The 24,326-nt window shown below is 36.8% G+C and overlaps 1 protein-coding gene across 3 annotated transcripts in view; it reads right to left on the minus strand.

Annotated features, from left to right (window-relative positions):
* The window catches only part of LOC128868677 (uncharacterized), a 28,918-nt gene extending 5,327 nt beyond the window's left edge, over positions 1-23,591 (minus strand). The window contains exons 1-5 of one of the 3 annotated variants that reach the window (XM_054111031.1): positions 23,475-23,591; positions 2,142-4,702; positions 1,751-1,809; positions 1,519-1,679; positions 235-1,444 (exon numbers count right to left, since the gene is read on the minus strand). In XM_054111031.1, the coding sequence (XP_053967006.1) occupies positions 235-1,444; positions 1,519-1,679; positions 1,751-1,809; positions 2,142-4,678 (3,967 nt within the window). In that variant the 5' untranslated portion in view covers positions 4,679-4,702; positions 23,475-23,591. Of the gene's footprint in view, positions 1-234; positions 1,445-1,518; positions 1,680-1,750; positions 1,810-2,141; positions 4,703-10,195; positions 10,601-23,293; positions 23,408-23,474 lie in introns of those variants that run through there. The other 2 variants (XM_054111029.1, XM_054111030.1) reach the window with 2 other exon arrangements.
* Between the last annotated feature and the right edge of the window lie 735 nt (positions 23,592-24,326).

Raw genomic sequence — 24,326 nt, forward strand, 5'->3', positions numbered from 1 at the left:
GTTACTCCCTAATAATATTTTAACAAAAATCACTGATAATTAATAATTGTACTCAATACAATTGTCAGTGAATAATTTTACTCACTGACGCGGATTTATATTCGACCAGAAACTGTTACTTTTATAGTATTCACCAAAATTTTCTGGCCACATTACGAAATGAGTGCAAAATTCTTTACTTACCTCCAAACTTTTTTGTTACCGGTACATAATAGGAAAGGTTTTAAATATTACCTTGAATTGGCTCATCTTCTTTTTCTGAATTTTCCCCTTCTGTTAGTTTTCGTTTTTTACTGAGTAACAATGAGTCCTGTGCTGCTTCCTTGCGTTGCTTCTCCACTTCGTGTTTGTGATAATAAACTGAGCGCAAAATGTGTTCGTTCAACAACAACATAGATTGTTTGTTTTCGTGCTTCGCTATGAAATCTTGAACTTCCGCACGCCGTTTACGGTTCATACGTAAATATGTTTTTCGAGGCACTACAACTACTCGACGGCATCCGTCCGATGCAGTGTTGAAATATTTATTAATGAAAGTCATCTCACTTGGACGACCTCGCCTTTCTGGACGTTTTGTTAGCATCTTCGGTCTCTTTGCTCGGCAGCTTTCAACATCAAAGTCCGAGCCTAGTGGATCCTCCAACGGTTCATCTCTCTTGTCACTTCCACTCTCTTCGTCATCTGTGCTAATATATTTTAAACTACTGCCTTGAGACTTTAGATCAGCATTTCTTCTATTTTCGGTTCTTTTTCTAATATTTTCATTTTCTTCTCGGATCTCTTCTTCCTCCTCTTCTTCGTCTTCCTCTGGCTCTTCTTCCAATTTCTCAAACGAGTAACGTGCCTTTGTTGATGTAACTACGTATTCATCATCTGCAAGTGCACTTTGCTTCTTTCCTAAATTGGTTTGGTCGCTACAAGCAATTGCGTGGTTGCCAGTATCCTTTTCGATGACGAGCGGTTTTCCTTCTGTAGCGCGACCACCACAATAGCATTTGTATAACTCATGAACCATACACCATACAGCCATATTTTGTGCACCTTCAAAGCGAACCAATGGAATGGTACAATGCTTGAGTTTTTCCAATACTTTGTCTTTGACGTATATAGGTTCGCGTAGCTCAGTAGATGTCTCTGAGAAACCAGAATTTAAGGATGATTCCGTTGCCGCCTCAATTGACACTACTGCAGCATTTTGGGTTTTCTTTGGTGGGGTATTCGCTGTAGATCGTCCTATATAGTCGTCGTCGGTATCGGCAAAGTCTTCGTATCGTTTTGGAGCTTTCGTACATCGACGCTTTTTGTCATATTGTGATTCATTGATGAGCAGAGTTTCGTTTTCAGTTAAAACAATTGTAGATGTAAATTCTTTCTCCATACGAGCCAGCCGTGCAGTAGCTTGTCTACGTAGCATAAATGCGTCTTCGGTTGTGATTGAACGTCCCTAATGTGTTACATAAAAATATTTATTTAATTTAAGACCGGATGCAAGATCTCCTTTCACTAAATAAAACTTACGTCTGTTTCCAGGCGCATTATACGAGACTGGTTAGATGATTTGCAAGCACATTCTATGACGCATCTAGATTTACCGCAATGTTGGCGTAGAGGATAGTCATCTGCAAGACTTTTACAGACACAACCAAGCGCACAGTATTCTTTTGTACAAGGCTTCACTCCTAAAACAAAAAATATTAAAAACATAAATTAAAAATCAAAGGACGATATACTTCATGCTGAATGGAGTTACCTTTTTCCGCTTTTACAGCTGCATCAATTATTGTTGCGTTTAGACGACGTAGTTCAAGTCTGAAAAAAATTTATATAATTAAGTTTTTGGAATAAGATAAACTAAAAAATATTTTAATATTATCCCAAACATATCACAATCTTCAAATTTAGAAACCATTCTTATTGAAAATACTCAACGATTTCTAATTCATTACTAGTGTTGATAAACGCATTAGCAAAAAGAAATATTTGACAAATTTTCGAAATAGTAAAACTGCAATGGTAGTTAAAATGTTATTTAAAGAACTGCTATTATTTCGCTCGAAACTGTATATGCATATATGTATGTAGTATAAGTGAAGCTTTGCCCTTGTTAATTATTTAATATTCGTATTCATATTTTTACTTACAGAAGTCGATTCTGCTTCTTGTTCGCAACAGCTTGGTTACCCATCTTTGAGTCATCCAGCGCTGGTCTATTGTTGCAAATTTTATCGTCTTTAGCATTCAATATTTCAGATACCTTTTCATGTTTAATATCGGCAACATCATTCCCGACTGGCAATTCGTCTGGATCTGACTTTATGAACGAGTTCTCACTGCAGCTTATGGCAACACTATTAATCATTTCACTAAGCACATCTGCACACTCCACTAATACATCATCGCTTTCATCAATGTTTGCACGAAAGGAAAAATCTTCTACAGGTGATGTTGCAGTCTCGAATGTCTCGTCTAGTTTCTCTGAACGATCAACTACACGACGCACCAAAATGTGGCTCCGATCATTTTGATATGGAATGGGGAACGAAAATGATTCAGATGACTCGCTGGACAACTTTACTTTATCATTTGTTTGATCCGGTGTATTTTCTTTTTTCTTACACTCTGTAGATTGCTGCAATGTAGACACACTGAACTCGGCCCACTCACGCGTTATGTCGCAGTGTGGAAGTATGTACTCAAGGTACCTTTTAGCCACTTCATGCAGCGGCTTTCCGAGGGCTGGAAAAACTTCCAACTCCACAATTGGCATGCGTACCACGGCCATACTTCCGCCAGCTAGCAGCAGTGGCGCTGTCTCATCGTCCAAAGGTTTTTGGAAAGGCTTATGTGATAGTGGGCAAGGTTTGAAAACGCTTGGTAATGGTGACTTATTCAACTTCTTTTTATCTGGTTCAGTTTTAACTGGTTTCAAATCGCGCCATACTAAAGCATCACTACAATTATCGGTATTGCATTTACTCGTTAAGAGATTGCTCGGCACACGACTATAATATGATTGCTTGTTGCGTTCTTCGTTGTTGCCACGCACTCCTGGAAGTCGCACACATAGACGCTCCTGCCCATCCCTCACATCTAAGGTTTGGTAATAATAATGGTTGAATTCCGTGGTAACGAATGAAGCCGCTTGCCAGCCTTGCCGTGTAAACGGCATTTGTGAATTTGGCGCCTGTAACAACTGCTGCGACACGCTTTTTGATTTATGGTGTCGCATTTTCCTTTGTAGCTCCCTGCAAATGGCCGCTTCGTTATTGATAATTGCCAATTTATGATTTCGGTTGAATTTCTGAAGATACTGGCGTCTCTCTGCTACTGTTCGTAGCTTCTGCAAACTTTCGGGAACCAAAGGCATCTCCATACGCGGTGGCACGCACTCGGGAGTGACCAATCCATCCAAAGTAGCCTGCCGATGCTTGCGCCCAGCGGCACCTTCAACGTTGTCAGCTATACACCCACTACTTTCTAGCAAGTTTTCACGCATAAACTCATTTAGCGATTCGCTAACAAAGGCGACGTTTGCGTTGCCCTTGGATTGAGCCGAAAATGGCACAAGGGGAGTAAGCATCATACCGGGCAAACGCTCTGTCTCATCGAAACCAAAAAACTCTTCGCCTGAGTCTGTAAAATGTTCGTTGTTATCATGCGTTTTATCAAAACTTTTTTCCGGGGTCCTGTCACCCCCAGATAAGGGTTGAATAGCATTTGTGTTGGCGGGAACCTCAGTTAAGATATTTTTTCCGCGAACTTTATTCATAAGCATATCCAAAAAATTACTATTCCCACTTAGTGATTTTGATGTTGTCGTAGGTGCACTTGGCTGCAATTTTTCTAAATGGGGCATCATTATTGGGCAATCAGATGAAGGCAGTTCCACAGTCTCACCATCAGCATCAATATTCCTATCTGTCTTATAGCTATGCTTTGGTTGCTTTAATCGAGTTTCGACCCTTCCTATAATTTGTTTTTCTGGTGTCCTTTCCAATGTGCTTTGGACAACGCTATCAGCCTTATTTAATACTTCTGTTGCGACATGACTACATTCACTGGAGTCCGTCATATCTTTTTTATTGCATTCAGCAACACAAGCTGATGTATATGATGCCGCGCAGTTAGAAGTTTTATCTGATGAATCACACCTCGATCTATCTGTCTCGGTGATCTCATTTTCAGCAGATTTTGATTCACTTTCTATGAGTGGCACTGTCCGTTTTCCGCTGCGTAGTAGTTCCAGTTGCTCTTTCAATTGCTTGCTTACTTCTTCTGGAGCCATGTTTCCACCTCTAGAAGTGCCTTCAGTTGCTTTATCTATTATGTCTATATTATCCGCACACGATGTGATTTCAATATGTTCCTTAACACCATATTTTCTACGCAAGTAGCAAACCATCTGTCGGGACCATTGCTGTACATTTCGCCTCCGAGTTTTTATTACCTTGCGCTCCGCTTGATCAAATAACACTCGCCTCAAATGGTAATAGTTCAATATGACGCGTTGTTTGCTGCCTTTTCGAATAGCAATGCGTTTTATAACCAATCGAGGACTCAAGGCATACCAAAGGAATTTTTCAATATTGGCCAAATTTGACTTTAAAAAGCCGATAGACACATTGTATTTGCGCTGAATGAGTGGAATTATCTTCAACTGATGCTTTGTCAACTTCATTACGAAGCCGTATGCAACAATTAACTGGAATAAAATAAAAAAACATATATAATTAGAGAAATATTTGCAATTTGTGGAGATTGTGACAAATAAGCTTTCAAGTTACAAATAAGAATCATTTTTCCATCTATCCCGATTCAATAACCAAAGTTTAAGTTAAACATCTGAGCAAAATTTTAGTTAAAAACAATTTAAGAGTATTGAGAGTTGGGTTTTATTAACTGTCAAAAGATTTAAAATAGCAAAATCAAAAGGTAATTAAATTTAAATACAGCTCAGATTCCCAACATCAGAGAGGAAGAGCAGGTGAGGAAGAGGAATTTACTTCAGAATTTTCAGTTGGCGGGGCCATAGCCATAACGCCATAGCCATAGCCGTAACCATAACCATGATTCAATTATTAAAGATTTGCTCACTTGTGACATTAGAATTCTGACACTCCTTTTCAAAATGTCGCGTTTAAGAAGGGTGAAAAAGTGGAAAAACTAAATACATTTTTGGTAAAAATGTAGCAAAAACTTTTTTTTTTACATAACATCGCGAAGTTGAGAAATTCCTTCATAGAAGAAGCGGATTCATCATAAATTTGGTTGACTAAAAGCATAATCACGCCTCACTTTGGAGTTTTCACCCCCAAGCAGCTTTCACATACATACGGCTATAGATGCACACGACTACGGTTATGGCCATGATGAGGCACCTAAAATCGATTACAGTGATGCCCACATCTTTGATCAGAACAGCTGATTGATATGGTTACAGTTATGGCACCACTAATTTCAGCTTAAATCACCTTTGCTTCATGCGCTTTAAAAACTCAGGTAACGCATTGTTATATTTGGAAGAATTTTGTCGGTTTCTTAATTTCAGGCTTCGTTCTGTTTTTATTTAATATTATGACAGGGTTCAAAGCTATCACTTGACTACAGAATCTTTTAAGTAAAACAAAGCGAAAGGTTTGTTTGTGTAAAAGTCCAGTAAGAATTAGTCAAGAACGAAGAACGAAGAAATACACTCAGAGGTTTGCCATTGCTTGCCGAGGGGCGACCGCTACTAGAAAAAACGTTTAACTAATTTAATTTAATTTTAGTATTTCACCGAGATTTAAGCCTACGTTCTCTCTGAATTCCGAATGGTATTCACCCACCAACCCATTCGTCTACGGCGGCCGCCGCAGTCACACATAGGTTAATTTGGTAGAGAAACCAAAACAAACTTTTTAAAAAGCAAAATATTAGTGAAAATAAGTTTACTTAAAAGCAAGGTGTGTCTATAGAAGCTGATATCAGTAGATCAGCTGAATAATCCACCTTGGGCACTTGTGTCAAAAATGTGTGCTTTGTCTACATATTTCGTTGCTTACATTATACAAATTGAAGGGGAAATTCTTATTCGAAGTGGAAATATTATAATAGCGTTCCGGCGATTTTAATCAAATCTAATAGTGGAAATATTGAAATAATGAATGTGTGTTGTGACCACCCCAAAGCGAAGTGCGAATAATGATCGACAATATTTCATTTCATTTGGTTACAGAACCCTTTCAATCGAGTATTCGAACTAAAATGGAATGGAACACGTCAGTTGACTACCATGATTGTCGATCAATTCGACTCATTTTTTTCTGTTCGTTGTTTGAGAATTTTTTTGTTACCCACTTTCTGCGTTATATTAAAAAATCGCGATATGTCATGTATTTAATTATAACTTATGTTTTTCGAGTTCATTACTTTATTATTATTTAATTACTTTTGCATTTCAGTTTTAAATAATTTCATTTTCATATACATTTTTTAATTTTTTGCTTATTTATGTACATATTTCATACGGATTGTGCTTATTTTTAGTATATGTAGGTGTATAAGGCTATTGGGCAACCGCACACTAATTACTAACCTCAATGGTGGTGTAGAAACTAAAAACTCCCAATTGTTGTTTAAAAAATACCCAATTCATGTTTCTACCGGTGTGGCAATATTGGCAAATGTTATACAAAATGCACATTTTTCAGCGCTCTCACGAGAAAAAGAGTTTCCCATCTAGTCATCTATGATTTCAATAGAGAACTTGATCGAGAATAGCTACGAAAACGGGCTACAGATATGATATATCGTAAGCAGATTTGGAATTTAGATCTAGAGATAGTCCATATTTACAATGTTTTGATTTGCTGTTGTGGTTGTTGTACCAGTTTACTAAACCCTGCCAGTGCGGTGTAGTCGCCCAACCATCTTCATTTAACCGGAGGACCAGAAAACGTGCTGTTTCGACATGTTGGGTCCAGAGGGAAAGGGATGTTAGGTGAGTAGGATTAATGGGACATGTTAGTATGTGTTTAGAGTCATGCAACACGCCTTCATATGCTTAAAAAAAATAATAATAATTCGCGCGTACACTTTTGTTAGGTGTTTGGCAGAGCTTCTCCTCCTATTTGTTGCGTACGTCTTGATGTTGTTCCATTTATGGAGAGACCTACAGTTTCAAACCGACTCCAAACGGCAAATGGTTTTTTATGAGGAGCTTTTTCATGGCAAAAATTCACTCGGAGATAGAATGCTCTCTATTTTGTATGATATACATGATATGTAGGTATTACATCGGAGGAATATTATTCAAAATATTTAAAGTAAATTATGTGACGGCATGATTCTCTCACGGCTCTCGATTGACGTAAACCACATAACTTAGGAAACTGAAATCTTCAGCTCTTTATGTTTTCTAAGTTTAGTGCAGTTTAGACTAACCAGAAACACCTATTGCTGGTGTGAGAAGTTGTATTTAAGCAATGTAAAATTATGTCTAAGTCTTGGCTAACAGAGATTTTAGACAATGAGAAATATCGCTGGTGCAATCGTGACGACTTCCTGAGTAACAACCTCTAAAATTCTTTGAAAACTAAGTAAAGTCAAAGAATAGACAAACAGAGCTCTTGCACTCTCTAGCGACGAATCTTTCTCGATAACTTTGTTGTTACTTTCATATTCAAATTTTTCGTCGAGTGAGCGAGCATAGAAGTAGCGAATAGAAGAGACCTATTATTTTCTTAGTAGATTCGATTATTTTTAGCAGAACACTTTGATCCTGTAAACAAAAATAGTTATTTGAATGTGCAATATGGGAAAACAACAACAAAACCCAAATTGCGTCATATTTTGCGTTGTCTCAAAATTGGCATCAATAAGAAATATTTTCTGCAATAATGCTGAGTGTAAATATTATGCAATTATAATTACCATAAAGGTAAATCAGCGAAATAAATGTCTTAAATATTTTCTACTAATGCAAGAACAATGTACATTATAAATCGCGTAGAAAACGAAAATCAGTTATAGTTAAAACACTTCAGTGGTAGACAACAGTGTTCACACCAAGAATGGAAAGGTCAACAATGAAGTCTTAAGAATGTTAGCCGCAGCCGTATCCATGTGGCTGTCAGGTCAGAATGGAACAAGGCGAATTCATTCTTTGTTTTCTGATTTGCCAATATTTTGCTTGGAAAATCAAACGTACAAAACATTGTTGTTGGTCTAGCGCCACCACCTTTAAGGGGTTACATGGGTTTCGTCGGGTAAAAAAAGGCCTATTTTCAATTTTTTTTTTTTCTATGTAAAATTTATTTATTTAATTCAGACTTTTTTCTGTCTTATAGATACATATTTGAAGTATAATTTCTGAAATTAAAAAAAAAAAATTAAAACTCCTCCATTGTGACGTCATTTCTGGTGACCCCTCGAAAAAAAGGTGCGTCCGCGTTGTCAGCATAACTCCTGACAGGATCATCAAAAATGAAAAAATTGGATTTTTGGCAGACCTTTTTTCCAAAAAAATTAAAATTTCGGTCAAATTTGCTTGACATTTTGTTTTTTTTAAAATAGTTGTAATTGAAAAAAAAGTCCTTCGTTCAAGCACGAGAAAATTGTATTTCGAACACCTGTGTAAAATTTCATCAAGATCGGTTGAGTAGTTTTCGAGAACATTTGACAACCGACTTTGAAAACACGGCTCCTAGAAAAACGTGTTTAAAGTTTTGAGTAACAATAAAAGTGGCTTGGAGCGCACACATTCCAAAGGCTGTATCTCCGAATTTATTATTCGGATCGACTTGAAAATTTAGGATAATATTCCTGAGATATTGTAGAAATTAATAAGCCAAAAAATAAATCGATTTTTTAACCATGGAAACTCATGTAACCCCTTAATGAATGCGCCTTGTCAAGAAGAAAAAGTCATTACTATCGCAAGCTAACGTTGCAAAGTACTTCATTTTGCTTTAACTGAAGTTTCGCACTCAGAGGAACTTCGGGATAATGTTTTCCTTTGTGATGAGACAAAAATGTTGTATAGCTGTACCGAGTTTAGATAAAGCCTCTAACAGCCTTAAAAAAGGTCATTATTCCCATAGTGAAATTTGGTATGGGGTATGTCATAGTACGGGGTATTTTTATAGCAAAGGTGTTGGTGAAAATAAAATTATTGAAGACACCATGACAAAAGAAATCTATTTAAGACATTTTGCGTGACAAATTTTAAACGAAGTACGCAAAAACTTAGGCTCACTGATATAGAAAATCCAAATAAATATTCACTAAAATTATACCAAGATTATAATCCCTCAAAGAATTGCTCAAAAGTGATAGATACTCCCGCCCAAAGCCAAGACATCAACCCAATTGAAAAATTGTGGCCGTATTTGAAAAAGGAAAGGACCAAAAGCGACTTGATACGGTGCAGCAAAGGGGAACGAGAAGAGTCCACACAAGTATGGCTTAAAAAAACGATTTCATGTATGCCCAGCAGGTTTCAATTGGTAATAGATGCTGCAGGTGTTCACGCCAAATATTATGTATATCACCATGAAAATAAGCATGAACATAGATTTATTTGATCTTTTATTTTGTTGCTATGAATATAACATATTTTTTTAAATTGCTTTTTTTTCTACATAAATCACTTTAAATAAATTGTTCTTTTTTCATAAATGGCTGAAAAATAGAATACGGATTTACTATACATTTTTCCTTGTCAAATATTTTCATATGAAAAATGTGTGAGGCAAACTGTACTTGTATACCTCAATCAGTGTTGCCAATCGCAAAGAAAACCAAATTTCTGTCTTCCAAAAAACAACTCTATAACAATCTCAATTGTAAGCACCCCTCTCCAAAAAACATGTCATGTTCGTAGAGCAAATATCTGCCATCATAACCACGGCTTTCAATTGAAGCGATCCTAATATAAATACAATTCGGCAAGACGCTTTAGACAACCGTTAAAAATTTAAATATTTATATTTGGGATTTGGCAGCCCTGTCACATTCGATTTTTTTTAACCGAACCAGATCCTAAAAATTATCGAAAGAAAATGCGTAGAAACAATTCGGGATGTTGACTAAAAAAAAAACCACCGAAACCATGAAATTGACACAAACAGCTGTATGTATCAGAAAAATAAAATCCATTTTTAAGTATTCATCTTTCTTGTACATATTCAAACATCGATATTACAAGCACACTCACCCACAACCACTGCTTCTATCTAGACACCAAAATCCAACAGAAGCTAATCAACGTGGTAAACTCAGATGTTGACACTATTGCTAGTCGATTAACTAAGAACTGAATGCCGCCACCATTGACACACACACTTTCACATAACAGCATGTACACAGATTCCGAAGTATGTAAGCAGTTGCTCGCTGTTGCCAATCACCGGCTTAATACTGCATTATTTATCACATGCACGACGAGAATTGCATTTACATATTCTTCCTCTCAAATTATGCACATTTTTTCACTTAATTGTTGGATTTCTAAGTAAAAAATATCATTGTATATAAAAGAACTCCCGTATGATCGTAATACCTTTACGTCTTTTCACTTGTGTTTCAATTTATACTTGTTTCGTGTGTAGATTGACAGAAAGTTCACCAAATGGACGAGCATGCGAAACGCGCTGATACCTCGTGTAGTAGGTATCGCTACAATTATGTTGTTGCTGTAAATACACCACATGCTTCTAAAGAAAATAATGGGAAATAATCAGAGTGCGGTATCGAAAGTAAAAAAAAAAAAATTAAAAAAACAAATGAACAGAAATACATACCAATTATTGGTACATTCAAATAAATTAATAATTCAACAAGAGCAATTACGCAAAACTAGTTCTTCTCAGATTTTAACTTTATGGAAGAAACTTAATAGTAAACAATTGTTTGCGAATTTTCACGTTTGCAAATAACTCTTTCAGTGATTCACGCAAAGTTCATTAATTCCGTAAATTTTATTCTTTAAATTTTTTTTTTTACTTTTGATAATAACAAAAAGAGTTTGGTATAAATACCCCTATTTTATCGATTAATAATGTTCCATTTCCTTCTAGAAGACCAATTCTTAATGCAACGCTGGGCGAATGCGAATAGATTTGAATAGAATTGTGTTCATATTACGGTATTTTGATTTCACATTCTTTAATTAGCTTCTGTATTACTCGTTCACAGTTTCCAGTATTAGGATTTTGGAGGAAAAGTTATTATATTTAAGGATAAATATCAGAAATAGTCTGTTACAAAAACCAAAACTATGACGCATAGCAACAAAAAATTGCTAAATTCCACATAAATAAATGTGTTTTCAACTAGAAAGCATACCTAGGAATGTACGTTTGCATATATGTACATATGTATGTATGCATATCCGGCTATCTGTGCCCGTGGTAGTTTTTCCAGTAATTCCCAAACAGCAAGGTATAACATCCGTCTATGTGCAGAGATCGATTTAGGAAGAAACCTGTGGAATGAGCTAATTGCAATTCTGGCTCTGTCATTCCTTGAGGCTAAGTCCTCATTAGTCGTTGAACACACAGAGAAATTAAATTTATTATCTAATTAAATTAATTTATTTTTATTATTTAATTAATTATTTTAAATTGCTCTAATTGGTCTGTAAAAATTCAATTCTGAAGACTTTAAAATAAATAAACAAATATGACTGTTCCATGCGTTACCTATGTTAAGCATGTTCATTAGTATTTTCTCATAAATTTTCAAGGGTTTAGTTTAAAAAGAGTATAGTTGCATTGTATTATCTTTCCGTTGTTTAAAAAGCTGACGCAACACACGAAAACATATACATACATAAATATCTATTACTCCATATTCGTATGTAAGGGTTTTCAGATTCATGCGTTGTACATACATATGTTAGGTATATTATTTAGGTACACGCTGATGTACATGCTTATGCATTCAGTTGGCAGAGGGAAAGCAAGACGTTTGAAATATTCCGAATTATTCATCTATGCTTGGAACTTTTGGAATATTTGAAGTGAATAAAGTAAGAGCAAAGAACACCTTGGGATTTAAGAACCATAACCTCACAACTTTGAGCTGCTATCCCCACTACCCAGTTTAAAAATATAATATCACACAAGGTACGGAAATATTGATATTGATTCAGTAATATTTCTCGTATATTCAGGTATTTAGCTATTTGAACATTTTATCTATAAAATGGGATATTTAATGCACCTTTTTTATAGGTAAAACCACTTTTATATACATACATATGACATCTGTATTAGACAAACTTCCAAAATCAGCACCATTGCATGGGTATTATTATTGTTTGTCTGAAAATCGCAAATATTGCAAAATCGGCAGTATTGCAACTTTTCAAATGTTCGAAATTTATTTTATACTAACTTTGACCCGCGGCCCGCTCGCGTAGGAGTAGTTTTGAGGGATTTAGGATATGTATATAAAAGAATTACAAACAATAATTTCGTAGAAAATAATTTTTTATTAATAACCATAATATTACAATACCAGGCATTCGTTGCTATGCCTCAAGCAAAATTATTTTTATTAATTTTCTATCTCAAACCGTTTTTGAACTTTGCATTTGGGTCATAGTTGAACAGCTTATGCGGATTATGAATAGATATAAATAGTGGGGAAATAGGAAAACCTAAGATTTTTTAGATTAAATTTAAGCAAATATTCGATTATAAGTGACGAATGAGAGTGGTGGCGCGGCCTGGGGGCTGTTTGAAGGGAGTTCCATCATAAAAACATGCCTATAACCTTCATTGGGTGAAAATATGAATGTATACAAATTTTTACGTCATTTGGTGTTGACGTTTCGTAGTGATGCGCGGACAACGTACAGACATTCACCTTTATAGTATAGATAGGGAGGTGAAGGTGAATACATAAATAAAAATTATGAAGTTTGCCAAAAATATTTTCCTTGATAACTTCGATACTAATGTAAATTTACTATTGAAAATAACAAAGAAAAAAAATTAAGCAATTGTACAAACAAAAATTATTTTTCTAAATTTTCCGTAACAGTGGCGGAATTTTGAACAGTTAGAACAATTTAATTTCCATGATGCTTCCAGAATTTGACATCACACTTGATAATATTAAAAATCGTGCAACACAGCGGTTGTGATTGCAACTCGAAGAAGTCCGAAGTCCTTTGGCTGAAATATTTGGAAATATTCGGCAATGCTCAGAAAACATTACAATTTATGTAATTTTTAGTTACAATTCAAACTTGATATATGTAAATAGCCATCACATATAAATAAAAATCGATCAATTATATTTTTCCGCTTTATTTTTTTAATATTTCATAAATAATTATCTCATATCTTTACTGTTGCTGAAAATTTACTTACGTTAAAATCCAAATAAATCTTTCACAATAATTCCTCTACGTTCGATCACTGGATTGTTGAATAAAAGTCACGATTTAATGGCAACACAATTTACTTACTTTAACAATTTAATTTACTACTTTTCGTTTACACGTTCACGCTCTTCACCTAAGACTGAAACCCTATGCGCGTGCACCTCTGCTTATATACATGTACTTAATAACTATCATAATTTTTGGATCTGGTAGCAGATCCTTTTTCTTCACCAACGGTGCTACTATGGTCTTCCACTAAATGGCGCCGCTACTCTCGCTCTCATCATTCTCTGGCTCATCAAATGAATCATGAAGAGGATACAAATGCTGTCTGTACCTATTTTTTCGATGACTTGTGTCTCTTGTAACAAATTGCTGCTACTGCTGCACTTACTGTTGGTTTCATCAATGGCATCCGAAGCCTTTGATTTTGTTGATTTTGCTTCGTCGTCCCTAAGCAAAGTAGTAGATCTATCGCTTTAAAATTTGTCACTAGCATTACCCGAGTTGTCGGATTGCAAATCAGATTTGGCGGCTTCAATCTTATTTTTATCCATTTTCAATTCAGATGATGATTCGGTGATTTAGGTTTGTTTGATTTCTTCTTTCATTTTGTTAATTGCTGTGACGTCTGCTATCTCAACATTATCTTTTTTGCGTTGTCCCCTTCAGTTTTCTTCTTTTCAGATAATTTGGTGCCTTTTTCAAACTTTTCTCCATCAATTTCATCAGATTCCTCTTCGTTTGATGTTTTGTTATTTATCACAGCACTGCTTAGCGCCTCATTTATCCTCTTCGTTTACAGTTGTGACATCATGTATGTCTTCTCTGCTTCTACAAAGTCCTTTTCATATATTAGGCCTCTTTTTTTTGCCAAGTGTTAGCAAGTGCCGAATAGATGAAGCAACTGGTATAAATTAACATATATTGGCAACGCTGGAATAGAGCTGTTTTAAATTGCATGGGTTTGTAAGATAGTGAGTTATACCAGTTTAAGGAGGTATAACCATGTTCGCTAGCGACGAATCTTATAACTTTGTTGTTGCTTTCGCATGCAAAATTTTTGTCAAGTTAATCGAGCATAGAGATAGCGAGCCGGGAAATGGCAAATAGAAGAGGCCTATTATAACATCCCTATCGCCATCTAGGTTGTCACCAAGGCGAATTGATTACAAATGGTAGTGTATTCCCAAAACTGTTATTTTATTTTTCGCGATTTTGACAAGTCTGACATCAGGCCCCTTTTCAATATAAAACAAACAAATGGAGGAGAAAACTACATGTTTATGAAAATTCAGTGGTGAGATTTAAACTAAACCAACTAATACAGACAAAGGAGCCGTGTGTCAAATTGTAAAAGTCTTGACGAATACGCCAGTTACATCGAACGAGCCAGCAAGAACAAACAAAATGCGAGGTGGTTAAATCTAAGACAAACCAGAAGGGTTATACGCAGAATACCCTCAAACGAGATGAAAAGAAAGCAGAAAATAGCGACACCAAAAGCAATCGAAGACCACCACGAAAGGACGCTATCATAGTCAAAAGCGCTGGTAACATCTCATATACCGAAATTTTTAAGTGCGTTAAGACAGCGCGAAGTCTTTAGGATCTTAATAATAACATAAAAGATGTCAAAAAAACTGCCAAAGGAGAGTTACTGCTGCTGCTGGAAAAATCATGAAACTATTAAGGTGGCACTAGGAGAAACTATAGATGTCAGGACACTAACAGATCTGAGGCAAATTGAAATTCGTGACCTATGAAATCCCTACAAAGGAAGAAGTACACGAGGCGGTAGCAAAATAATTCCAAGAGCTGAGAGCCGGCCAATTGCTTAAAATGGTGCCAACAACATTTCTTTGTCTTTGCTCCAAGTACTGCGGGCTAGCGATTTGAGGACCTTGTTGCGGTTTTGGACTTTAGTAGCAATTGCGGTTGTGTGCGCAGAGAAGGAGAGCAAAATTTTGGGGTTGTTAACAGTCAGTATTGGTATGTCGTCAACTTTGACCTCCTTTGTCCAGGTGGTAAAGTGGCCTTAGTGGGGGAAAGTTATAGATTCCTCACAATAAAGAAGCGAGCAAGGCAAGTGAGGTAGTCGTTTACTTTTGCGCACAGGCCATCAATGTCATTGCCCGACGCTATTATCGTACAGTCGTCGGCGTAGGAGACCAGGAAAACTTCCTTGCTTTATCTTTCTCGGTTTAGAGATTTGGTCTCGAAATATTACCGACGAGTGTCGACCACTCAGATAGCTCGCGAACCACCTCTTCAGCCCTGGGGGAGTATGGACTGTAAAATGTCATCTAGTAGTGTGGAGTGGCTGACTATACCTTGTGAGGTACTTTACCCCAATGGACCCAGCTTTTTCAGCATCCGCATGTTATGTCCGTCAGGGCCAACGGCTTTTGATGATTTAATTTTGTTGACGGCCCCCTTGACTTCATGAGTGGAGAAAGCAAGCGGCGCACTGTTGTTCGGAAGTTTGTGCAGCCGTCTGTTGGTACGACGCTTGAATCTGTCGGCCGGAAGATGCAGTATGAATTGCCGGCTAAAGTAATTCGTGCATCTCTTCGGGTCCGACGAAATTTAACCATTGTAGGTAATATGCACCCTGTTGTTGTGATTCGTCGGGTCCGACAAGGACCTTACGGTGGACCACAGCCTACTCACTCCAGTGGTGAAGTTGCAGGTCTTCAAATGCTCTTCCCATTTAATCCGCTTATTTTGGGTGACCCTAACGGTCCCAGTGGCCGAATGTGTTGGTGCGTGAGTACCATTCGGAATTCAGAGCGAACGTAGGTTCAAATATCGGTGAAAGACCAAAATGAAGAAAACGTTTTTTCTAATAGCAGTTGCTCCTTGGCAGGCAATGGGAAACCTCCGAGTATATTTCTGATATGAAGAAACTCCTCATAAAGAAATATCTGCCATTCCGATTCGGCTTGATACTGTAGGTCCCTCCATTTGAGGAACAAGACGCACACCACAAATGGGATCTCTAAATTGAGATCTTTTAAGTGGGGATCGCGAGCGCCTTGCGGAATGCGGAATTAGCTTTGTTAAAGTTAATATAAGTCTTGTGATTCGCGGAAACAAATTCGACAGGCTTCTCAATTGAGAGATAATGAGCAAGTGGTCGGAGGTAAGCGATAGCATAGGTCGCCAGGTTATGCTATTTATTAGACAAGTGCTAGCAATTGTTTTCAGGCGAGCTGCTGCAATTGCCCACTACCCTGTGGGGGCGTCGTCGTCCACACTGCTAAGTGTTGAGTCGTCTATCTGCTCTGCCAGGTGCTGTCCCCTACGATCGTTTGGTAGGCATGAATGCCAAATATCGCTATGTGCATTTTACCTCTGATAAGAGTACCGATTTCAAGGTGATATCCTGCCGGGCAGCAGGTGGCAGGGTATATATATGTATATATTAAAAATTTCGAGCTCGGCATCGCCTGACCAGACAGCTATATTTTAACATTATAAGGGGCTGTCCCTGCGGTCGTTGCCTTAATCGATAAGATGATTTTGCATGTGGTGGACTATAAACGCTAGGCCGCCACCACTGTCTCGCTCGCGATCCTTTCTGTGCACGTTATAGCCCTGGTTATCAGGGAGGATCTAGCGTGCAGTTTTGTATTTAGGACCGCAACTATTTTGATTCCATGTCGGCTCATGGAGTTGACTTTATCATCTATCTTGCTCATGAGTCCGTTGCAAAGCATCTAATGCTGGGCGATACAGTTCTCCTGACTCCCACGAGAGAGTCTACTCGTCCAGATCACTGATGTATAGGTGATAACAGGCCTTATCATAACTGTTTAGATCCATAGGATCTTGCTAGGAGAACAGATAAACCAATTTTTCGGTTAATTGAAATTAATTGAAAGAAAAGGCTCGAAACAATAGAAAAACATCCTTGCGGTACTACCGGGCAGCGAGTGCATTTTTGGACCCGCCCATCACTAACATTACGAAAAAATTCCCTCTATATTCATATGTACGTATTTACGTACATAGTTCGCATTTCTTATTAAGCACGATACGCTAAAAATGCGTCGAATTGATTGCCAATCGTGGTTGTCAACTGACTATTATATTTCAGTACGAATAGTTAATTGAAAGGTTTTCTCTAACCAAATGAAGTGAAATATTGCCGATCAGTATTCGGCCGCCGTAGTTGAATGGTTGGCGCGTGACTATCATTCGGAATTCACAGAGAGAACGTAGGTTCGAATCTCGGTGAAACACCAAAATTAAGAAAAACATTTTTCTAATAGCGGTCGCCCCGCAGCAGGCAATGGCAAACCTCCGAGTGTATTTCTGCCATGAAAAAGCTCCTCATAAAAATATCTGCCGTTCGGAGTCGGCTTAAAACTGTAGGTCTACATAAAAGCATTTTTTATCTATACTTATTATGTTTTTTTAAAACTCATCTGCCGGAATCGCGTTCAATTCGGCTTTCACGTTGAAGTCGAAACGCCTCCCCTTCAGCTTTCTTTTCAGGCGCCTCCCCTTCAACTTTCTTGTCCCCGGAGGGGACAGGTCTCGGCTGTAGGGAGGGTGGGGAAGCACCGGAACCCCCATCTTGGCCAATGCAGAGGTGCAGAGAAAGGCGGTGTGCGCCGGCGCATTGTCGAGATGAAGAGTCCAATTGTTGACGAGGTCGAGCCGAACCCGGGCGTCGCGGTTTTTCAGCCGAAGGAACACTTCTTTGTAAAATGCCGCATTTATAGTGTTTCCTGGAGGTACAAACTGTTTAGCTTTACGCAAAATTTGATTGAGTAACGTTACTCCAACTAAAGCTGCATTTTCGCCACTGCAACATCCTAATACACTTTTAAAACAGCTTTCGCGCGCGGAGCGATGTTGACTGCACCGCTGTTCAGTGATGGTAAATGATTTTTTGAAAAATCCCTACACAGCCCAAAAAAATTCCCTACTTTTCCCTACGCTTCAAAAAATTTTCCCTACAAAATTCCCCACATATTTTTCTCCTGTGTTTACACTATAATGACGCACTTGCAACGTCAAAATTGAATTATTTGCTTAAGTTTTGGGCTTGGTGCTATTTTGACACTTTATAAGACACTTTAATAAGACATTTTATTTGAAAAATATATATAAATACACATATTTATTATATTATAAACACATATATGAAGAAAAATTCAGCAAAAAGACTAAAAATTACTCTTTTTCATTACATTTAGTTCTGTTTAAAACAAGACAGAGTTTCTATTTTTTCAGAATCCGGCACGATTACTTTTAAGATTGGGATAAAATGGTCCACCACCTGCAGCGCGACATTATGCTCAGCGAAGAACATGCTAAATCTTATTTCGAAATTTCTGGAACCATTTGGTTTACTCGGCTTTTTCTTAAAAAAACTGTTTATTTTAGGTGTCTTTTTTATTGCCTTCATATTTTTTTGGTACGTTTTTGGTTCGGCGTGCTTCTGCAAATCAGAATTGCCGCAGTTTAAAACTTTGTCGCACTCAGCGCATTTGCATTTGAATGGATCGTTAGCCACAGCTTTCAACCAGCCACTAAAATTGTCGTCGTCAAGCCACTTGTTATTGAACTTTTGTTTCCGATACTTGAATTTTTCTCCTGGTGTTCAACCGAAGAGTCATTCGAAGAGGAGGAGCTCATTTCTGTAAATTATGTACATTTTAAATATAAAAAAAGCTAAAACTGAAAAAAAAAAACCCGGGACAACTAACAATTTTCGCGCGAAGACAAAATCGCGTTAGCGTTAACGAGGAAAAAATGGAAATGTTGCCGTATTAATGCTTTAAAAGTATGCTGCCATAAGAAAAAAAATACTGGCATGAAATCTTACTGCGGCTTTTTATTTTAAATGAACTTTTTTAATATTTCCCGCTATTGTAAAATTTTTTCTGTCCTTTTTGAAAATTCCCTACATTTACAGAATTTAAAAAAATCTGTCCTTCTTTTTCGACAAATATCCCTACATGTAGGGAATTTTCCCTACATTTACCATCACTGCCGCTGTTGCGAGCGAACTGGGACCGGTTTCTAGTGGAAGGGAAAGGTCCAACGATTATTTTCCCCCACCAGCCGATTCGGTTGATCGCTTGGCAGACGCTCCGCGCGGGAAGGCTCATTACTTTTCAAACAAACCCTGTATTTAAGTGGAGGTATTGTTTAACTACATTTTAAATATGATAAACAGAAGTGCTTTTTTAATAGTACATATTTCGCACGGCTCTTCGTTGACTGACATTCTCAAGATTTCTGAACGAAGTGACTAGCAACGGCTGTAACGGACATCCGAGCCTCCAAGCAACCATCCTATGCGCAACTGACAGACTATTCAATTAGCATACGGAACTTTAATATGCTGGTTTCCCATATACAAACGTCGGCCTAATTCCGCCGTGTTTAGTACAAAACGAAATGATTGCACATTTCTGGAAAAGTATAAATAATTATTTATCAATCTTGAAATTTCTGTATACACATTTTGGTTTTCATACTTACTTTTCTCAATGTTGCCATAGACTATTGTTGTTTCAATTTCACATATTCCTGGTCGACTGGTACAGTCAGTAGACCAGCTGATTTCTTTTTTTATGAGTTTACGGTACGATACTTTTTCTCGACCAATCGATCAATTTGTTCCAATCGATGGGGCGTCATATTAATCGACAATTTTCTTAGATTTCATACAGAAACGGGCTTCAGATCACTATGAACAAGCAAATGAAAGAAGTAGAGTTTTTGAGCGTGTTCTACGCCATCTTGTTTTATCTGGCGAACAAAAAGTAAACAAAGCAAACCTATTTGATTTTCGGACGTGTGATTTTTTAAATTTCTGCAAAATTCATGCATTTTCAGAAATACAAAAATAGAAAAACTTGTGATCGTGTGAGATTACTTGCGATAACTGAAAGTAAAAACTAATAGGGTCATGGTAGAATTATTTTATGGGGTTGATGCGAAAGTCCAGCATGTGAAAGTCGTGCTGATTCTGTGGCATAAAATGAAATACTCCATTTCTCAAAACTTATTTTCGCACCCTAGCTTAGCACATTTAATTTTAGTATAATTTTCACTCACAATTTCTTAAAAATTCTTTTTATAACATGAACCAATCGTAAAACGTAAGCAAACAAATGTAAACAAAAAATATTAAGAAAACAAATTTTTCTTAAAAAATATATCAAGGCAAGCGAAAAATGTGTTGTTACCGAGGCGAGATAAATATTAAAAATAATATTACTAGCAGTAATATTCCACAGAATTTGGAATACATTGTTGGACACGCATTCTTGGACGGTCCATTTTTACTGATAATGTAATTTAATATGCATTACCAGTAAACTTTTACAGATTACTGAAAAAATAGAAATAATCAGTAATTATTTACCAGTAAAATTATTATTGTTTACTGAAAATTTCTACTGGCAGTTTAAAATCAATGCACAATTAAGTAAATCGGAGTTTGGGAATTTCCTTTAAAAAACTGAATACCGCCTTTACAGCTTGAAAATGCGCATTTCATCTTTTTTTTATTTTTTTAATTTATAAATCTGAATTTGTATTGAAGATAGTTGAAAAATAAATGGCTAACATGGCTACTAATGTCCATTAGTGAAGTGCCTTCTTTTTGCATCAGGTGTAAGCCATTAAAATATATAAAAAAAAAAAAAAATATATATATATACATATGTAAATAAACACATAAAGTCGTTATTAATCGTTAGTTTTATTTTGCATTAACTTATTCAGTTTGTTTTTTTACGAACTTGTTTTTGTTACCCACTTTTTACTTATGTAGTTTAGACTGATTCTGCTTTTTTATGGCACGTATGTGTATATGGGTGATAAAGGCCTACTGGAGAACCGAGTACCCATTACTAACTTCGGTAATGCACATTTTCTAAATGAAAAACTCAATGATGGTGTGGAAACTTAAAATTTCCAATTTTTACATAAAAAATACCCAATTCGTGTCTCTTCCGGTGTGGCATTACTGACGGAAGTTATAAAAATGCATATGCTCACGAAAAAAAGAGGTACTTGTAGTTTATGGTATTTGACATGAAATTCAGTGATTTATGAACGTGATTATAATGCCAAACAAGCAAACAAAACGAATTGGCTTGCCATTTCTCTTGCCATTCCACATTTGCTTTACAGAAAAAGGTGAATCTATCAAAGTTTGGCCAGCTGATTTTTTTCTTTAGTATGTATGTTAGGATGTCAGCACAAAATGAAATGGCGCAAACTCTCTATTCGCACCATCGTCGTATGCTGTTATCTCAAACTGTATGTCGACTATTCATGTAGTTCGTCTTTTTCATTTCTACTTTATTTTGTCGTGACGTTCTAATATACACAACGTTGTTGTTAGTCTAGTGCCACCACCTTTAATAGATACACTTTGGAAGCACTCTTTCTCGGCCAACAGAGCATTTTGGATCGAATCGATATGACGTTATTACATATAATCCACAAATTTATCGATTTCTTTCGAAAACGGGATACATCATTTACAGGGAGGGTTAGTTAGGGTGCTGTCTTCTAAATTTTTATGAAAAAAAAAAACTAGGGTCTGTCAGACTCACGCACGGTAGAAGTGAAACTTCTAAGTTGGTTGTTCCATGCATGGGAGCCCCGGTTTAGATCTCTCCCCCCTCTCTCGTGTTAAATTCAGGTTTTCATATTTTTTTTCTATATCACTCCACATAAATTTGTACTATTTATTTTTGTCCTTATTAGCTTCAAATTTGACACTTGGGTGCAGTGTTGCACTTGACGCTGACATTTCTTTGCACTTCCAATGGTATTTTTTGCCTACTTTTGGCGCGTTAATCAATTTGCTTTGATCACCGAAACGGTTGAAATGTTATTTTACAACCTTCTACTTCAACTATCGTCACTCGTTTGGCAAACGCACTCATTGTATCGCTTCGTCTCCTCCATACCTACCATCTATTTACTTCACAGCAGTTTCTTATTGCTTTCCCGCTTACACACATTCAATCGGCGCTTTATCTGATACTCACACACAGCACTCATTTGCACGGGCTATGGCTATCTATAATACCCGTTGTCGGTTGCCTGCATGTCGCCAGTCTACTTCAATGCTTACTTGTGTGCTATATACATTTCGGCGAGTCTCGGTGGCTCCCTCACATCGTTCAGCGCTTGCGATGCGAGAGAGCGACAGAGAGAGCGAATAGGCGAGAGTGGGAAGGAGCAGCTGCTCCTTGGCCTCGCCCATTTGATGGATTTCGGTAACGCTCCGAACTTACCGTTTCACTCGCCTATTTTCAATCTGCCTTGGGGCCCCCGACGCGCCTAAAGAAGTTTCACTTCAATAAACCTTTGGATCGACTTGAAAAAAATAGTTCACCGTAAAACATAAAAGCATGTGTCAAATTGCCTGATTAATATATTTTTCTAGTAATTCCAATAAAGTTTCGTTACGACTTTACGACCTGTGGAAATGGCTACTCGGTTATACAAAGTTACATGTCAATTTATAACACTTTTGTAATTTTTAATTTTTTATATTGACGTGTAGAATTCAATGAAAATTTGATAAGAGGAAATTAAAGAGAAATTTTCCAACTATTTTTTTTTTTTTGTTTTTTAAATATTTTTCAACATATAATTTCATTGTAGGTAATTGAACAATATTTGTTTCAGCTTTCTCACAGGCTTCACGCTATGACAATGTAAAATATGTCTTACCGTCTTTGAATCACTTTAGAAATATTAAATATGCAGTTTTTTTGTGCAGAGTGATAGATTAAAATTCAAACATACAGCAGCTGGGATCGGCAACTTTCAACGATAATTGTTAGATACTTCAAAAAAATGTATCACAAACAAAAACAAAACGAAGATGTACGAACGGTCAAAACAAGAACTTATCCAACTCACCGCAATCACTGACGACACATACTTACACAAATGTGTGTATGCGGACCGAGAGCTACATATGTAAGTACGAATGTGCACGATAGTACTTTGCAAAAGCATAATCAAAGGGCAAAAATTTAGCCAAATGCACTGTTTTCTTTTTTGGTGATCTGCTAACAGTGCAAATCCAACTAAAACTTACCAGTGCGAGTTTTTTGAAAATGAATTTATGTTATTTTTTGTATACTATTAAAACACGATATCACTCAAGTTGTTATTACGCATTTAGTCTGCCATCTCGCGTGGGTTCACAAAGAATGCGATAGGACGTTGAGCTGCGAGGTGAAAAAGAAATAGTGTAAAATGAAACGGAATGGCGTCATTACGTGTCAAGGCGACTATAATTTGCTGCTTAGATGCTGTTGTTTTGAATTTGGTCATATAAACTGTGAATGATTTTATACTCATAAAACGTGTAAAACTATTTCAATGAAGCAAAAAATTAAGGCTCTTTTAAATATGACGCATGAACCAGCGCGTCTTCCATGAAAGGAAAATATAAGATTAAAAGTAAAACCTTTAACAAGAATGAACAGCTGTATTTCAATGCATTCTTATGCCGCGTGTCAAAGAAATACTGTACCGAGTTCCTCCAAACAAACGGCAATTGAGCTATGCATTTGAGGAAAGTCGATAACTATAATACTGGGAAATTTTACCACGTGGAACGAGGCGGAATATGAATTATGAAAACGGAACGAAAAATGAAATGGCGTCTTAGGTGTCGCCATTTTAAATTAAGCGCCAAGCGTGAGATAGGGCACGTGAATGGGGCATTTTAATATTTTCTATTTGCCTTGTTCAGTGCAATGCCCGTGCATTTTTGTATTTTTCAGAATTCCGAAAACTTGAGTTCACAATAAACATCAGAGATCGCAGCGCATTATGGCTCAATAATAATACATACATATGTATGTATATATAGCTGGCGCTTACACCCTTTTTGGGTGTTTCGTCGAGCTTCTCCTATTTGTGTTGTATGTCTTCATGTTCA

The sequence above is a fragment of the Anastrepha ludens genome, chromosome 6 (assembly GCF_028408465.1).
Source record: "Anastrepha ludens isolate Willacy chromosome 6, idAnaLude1.1, whole genome shotgun sequence".
Classification (NCBI taxonomy): domain Eukaryota; kingdom Metazoa; phylum Arthropoda; class Insecta; order Diptera; family Tephritidae; genus Anastrepha; species Anastrepha ludens.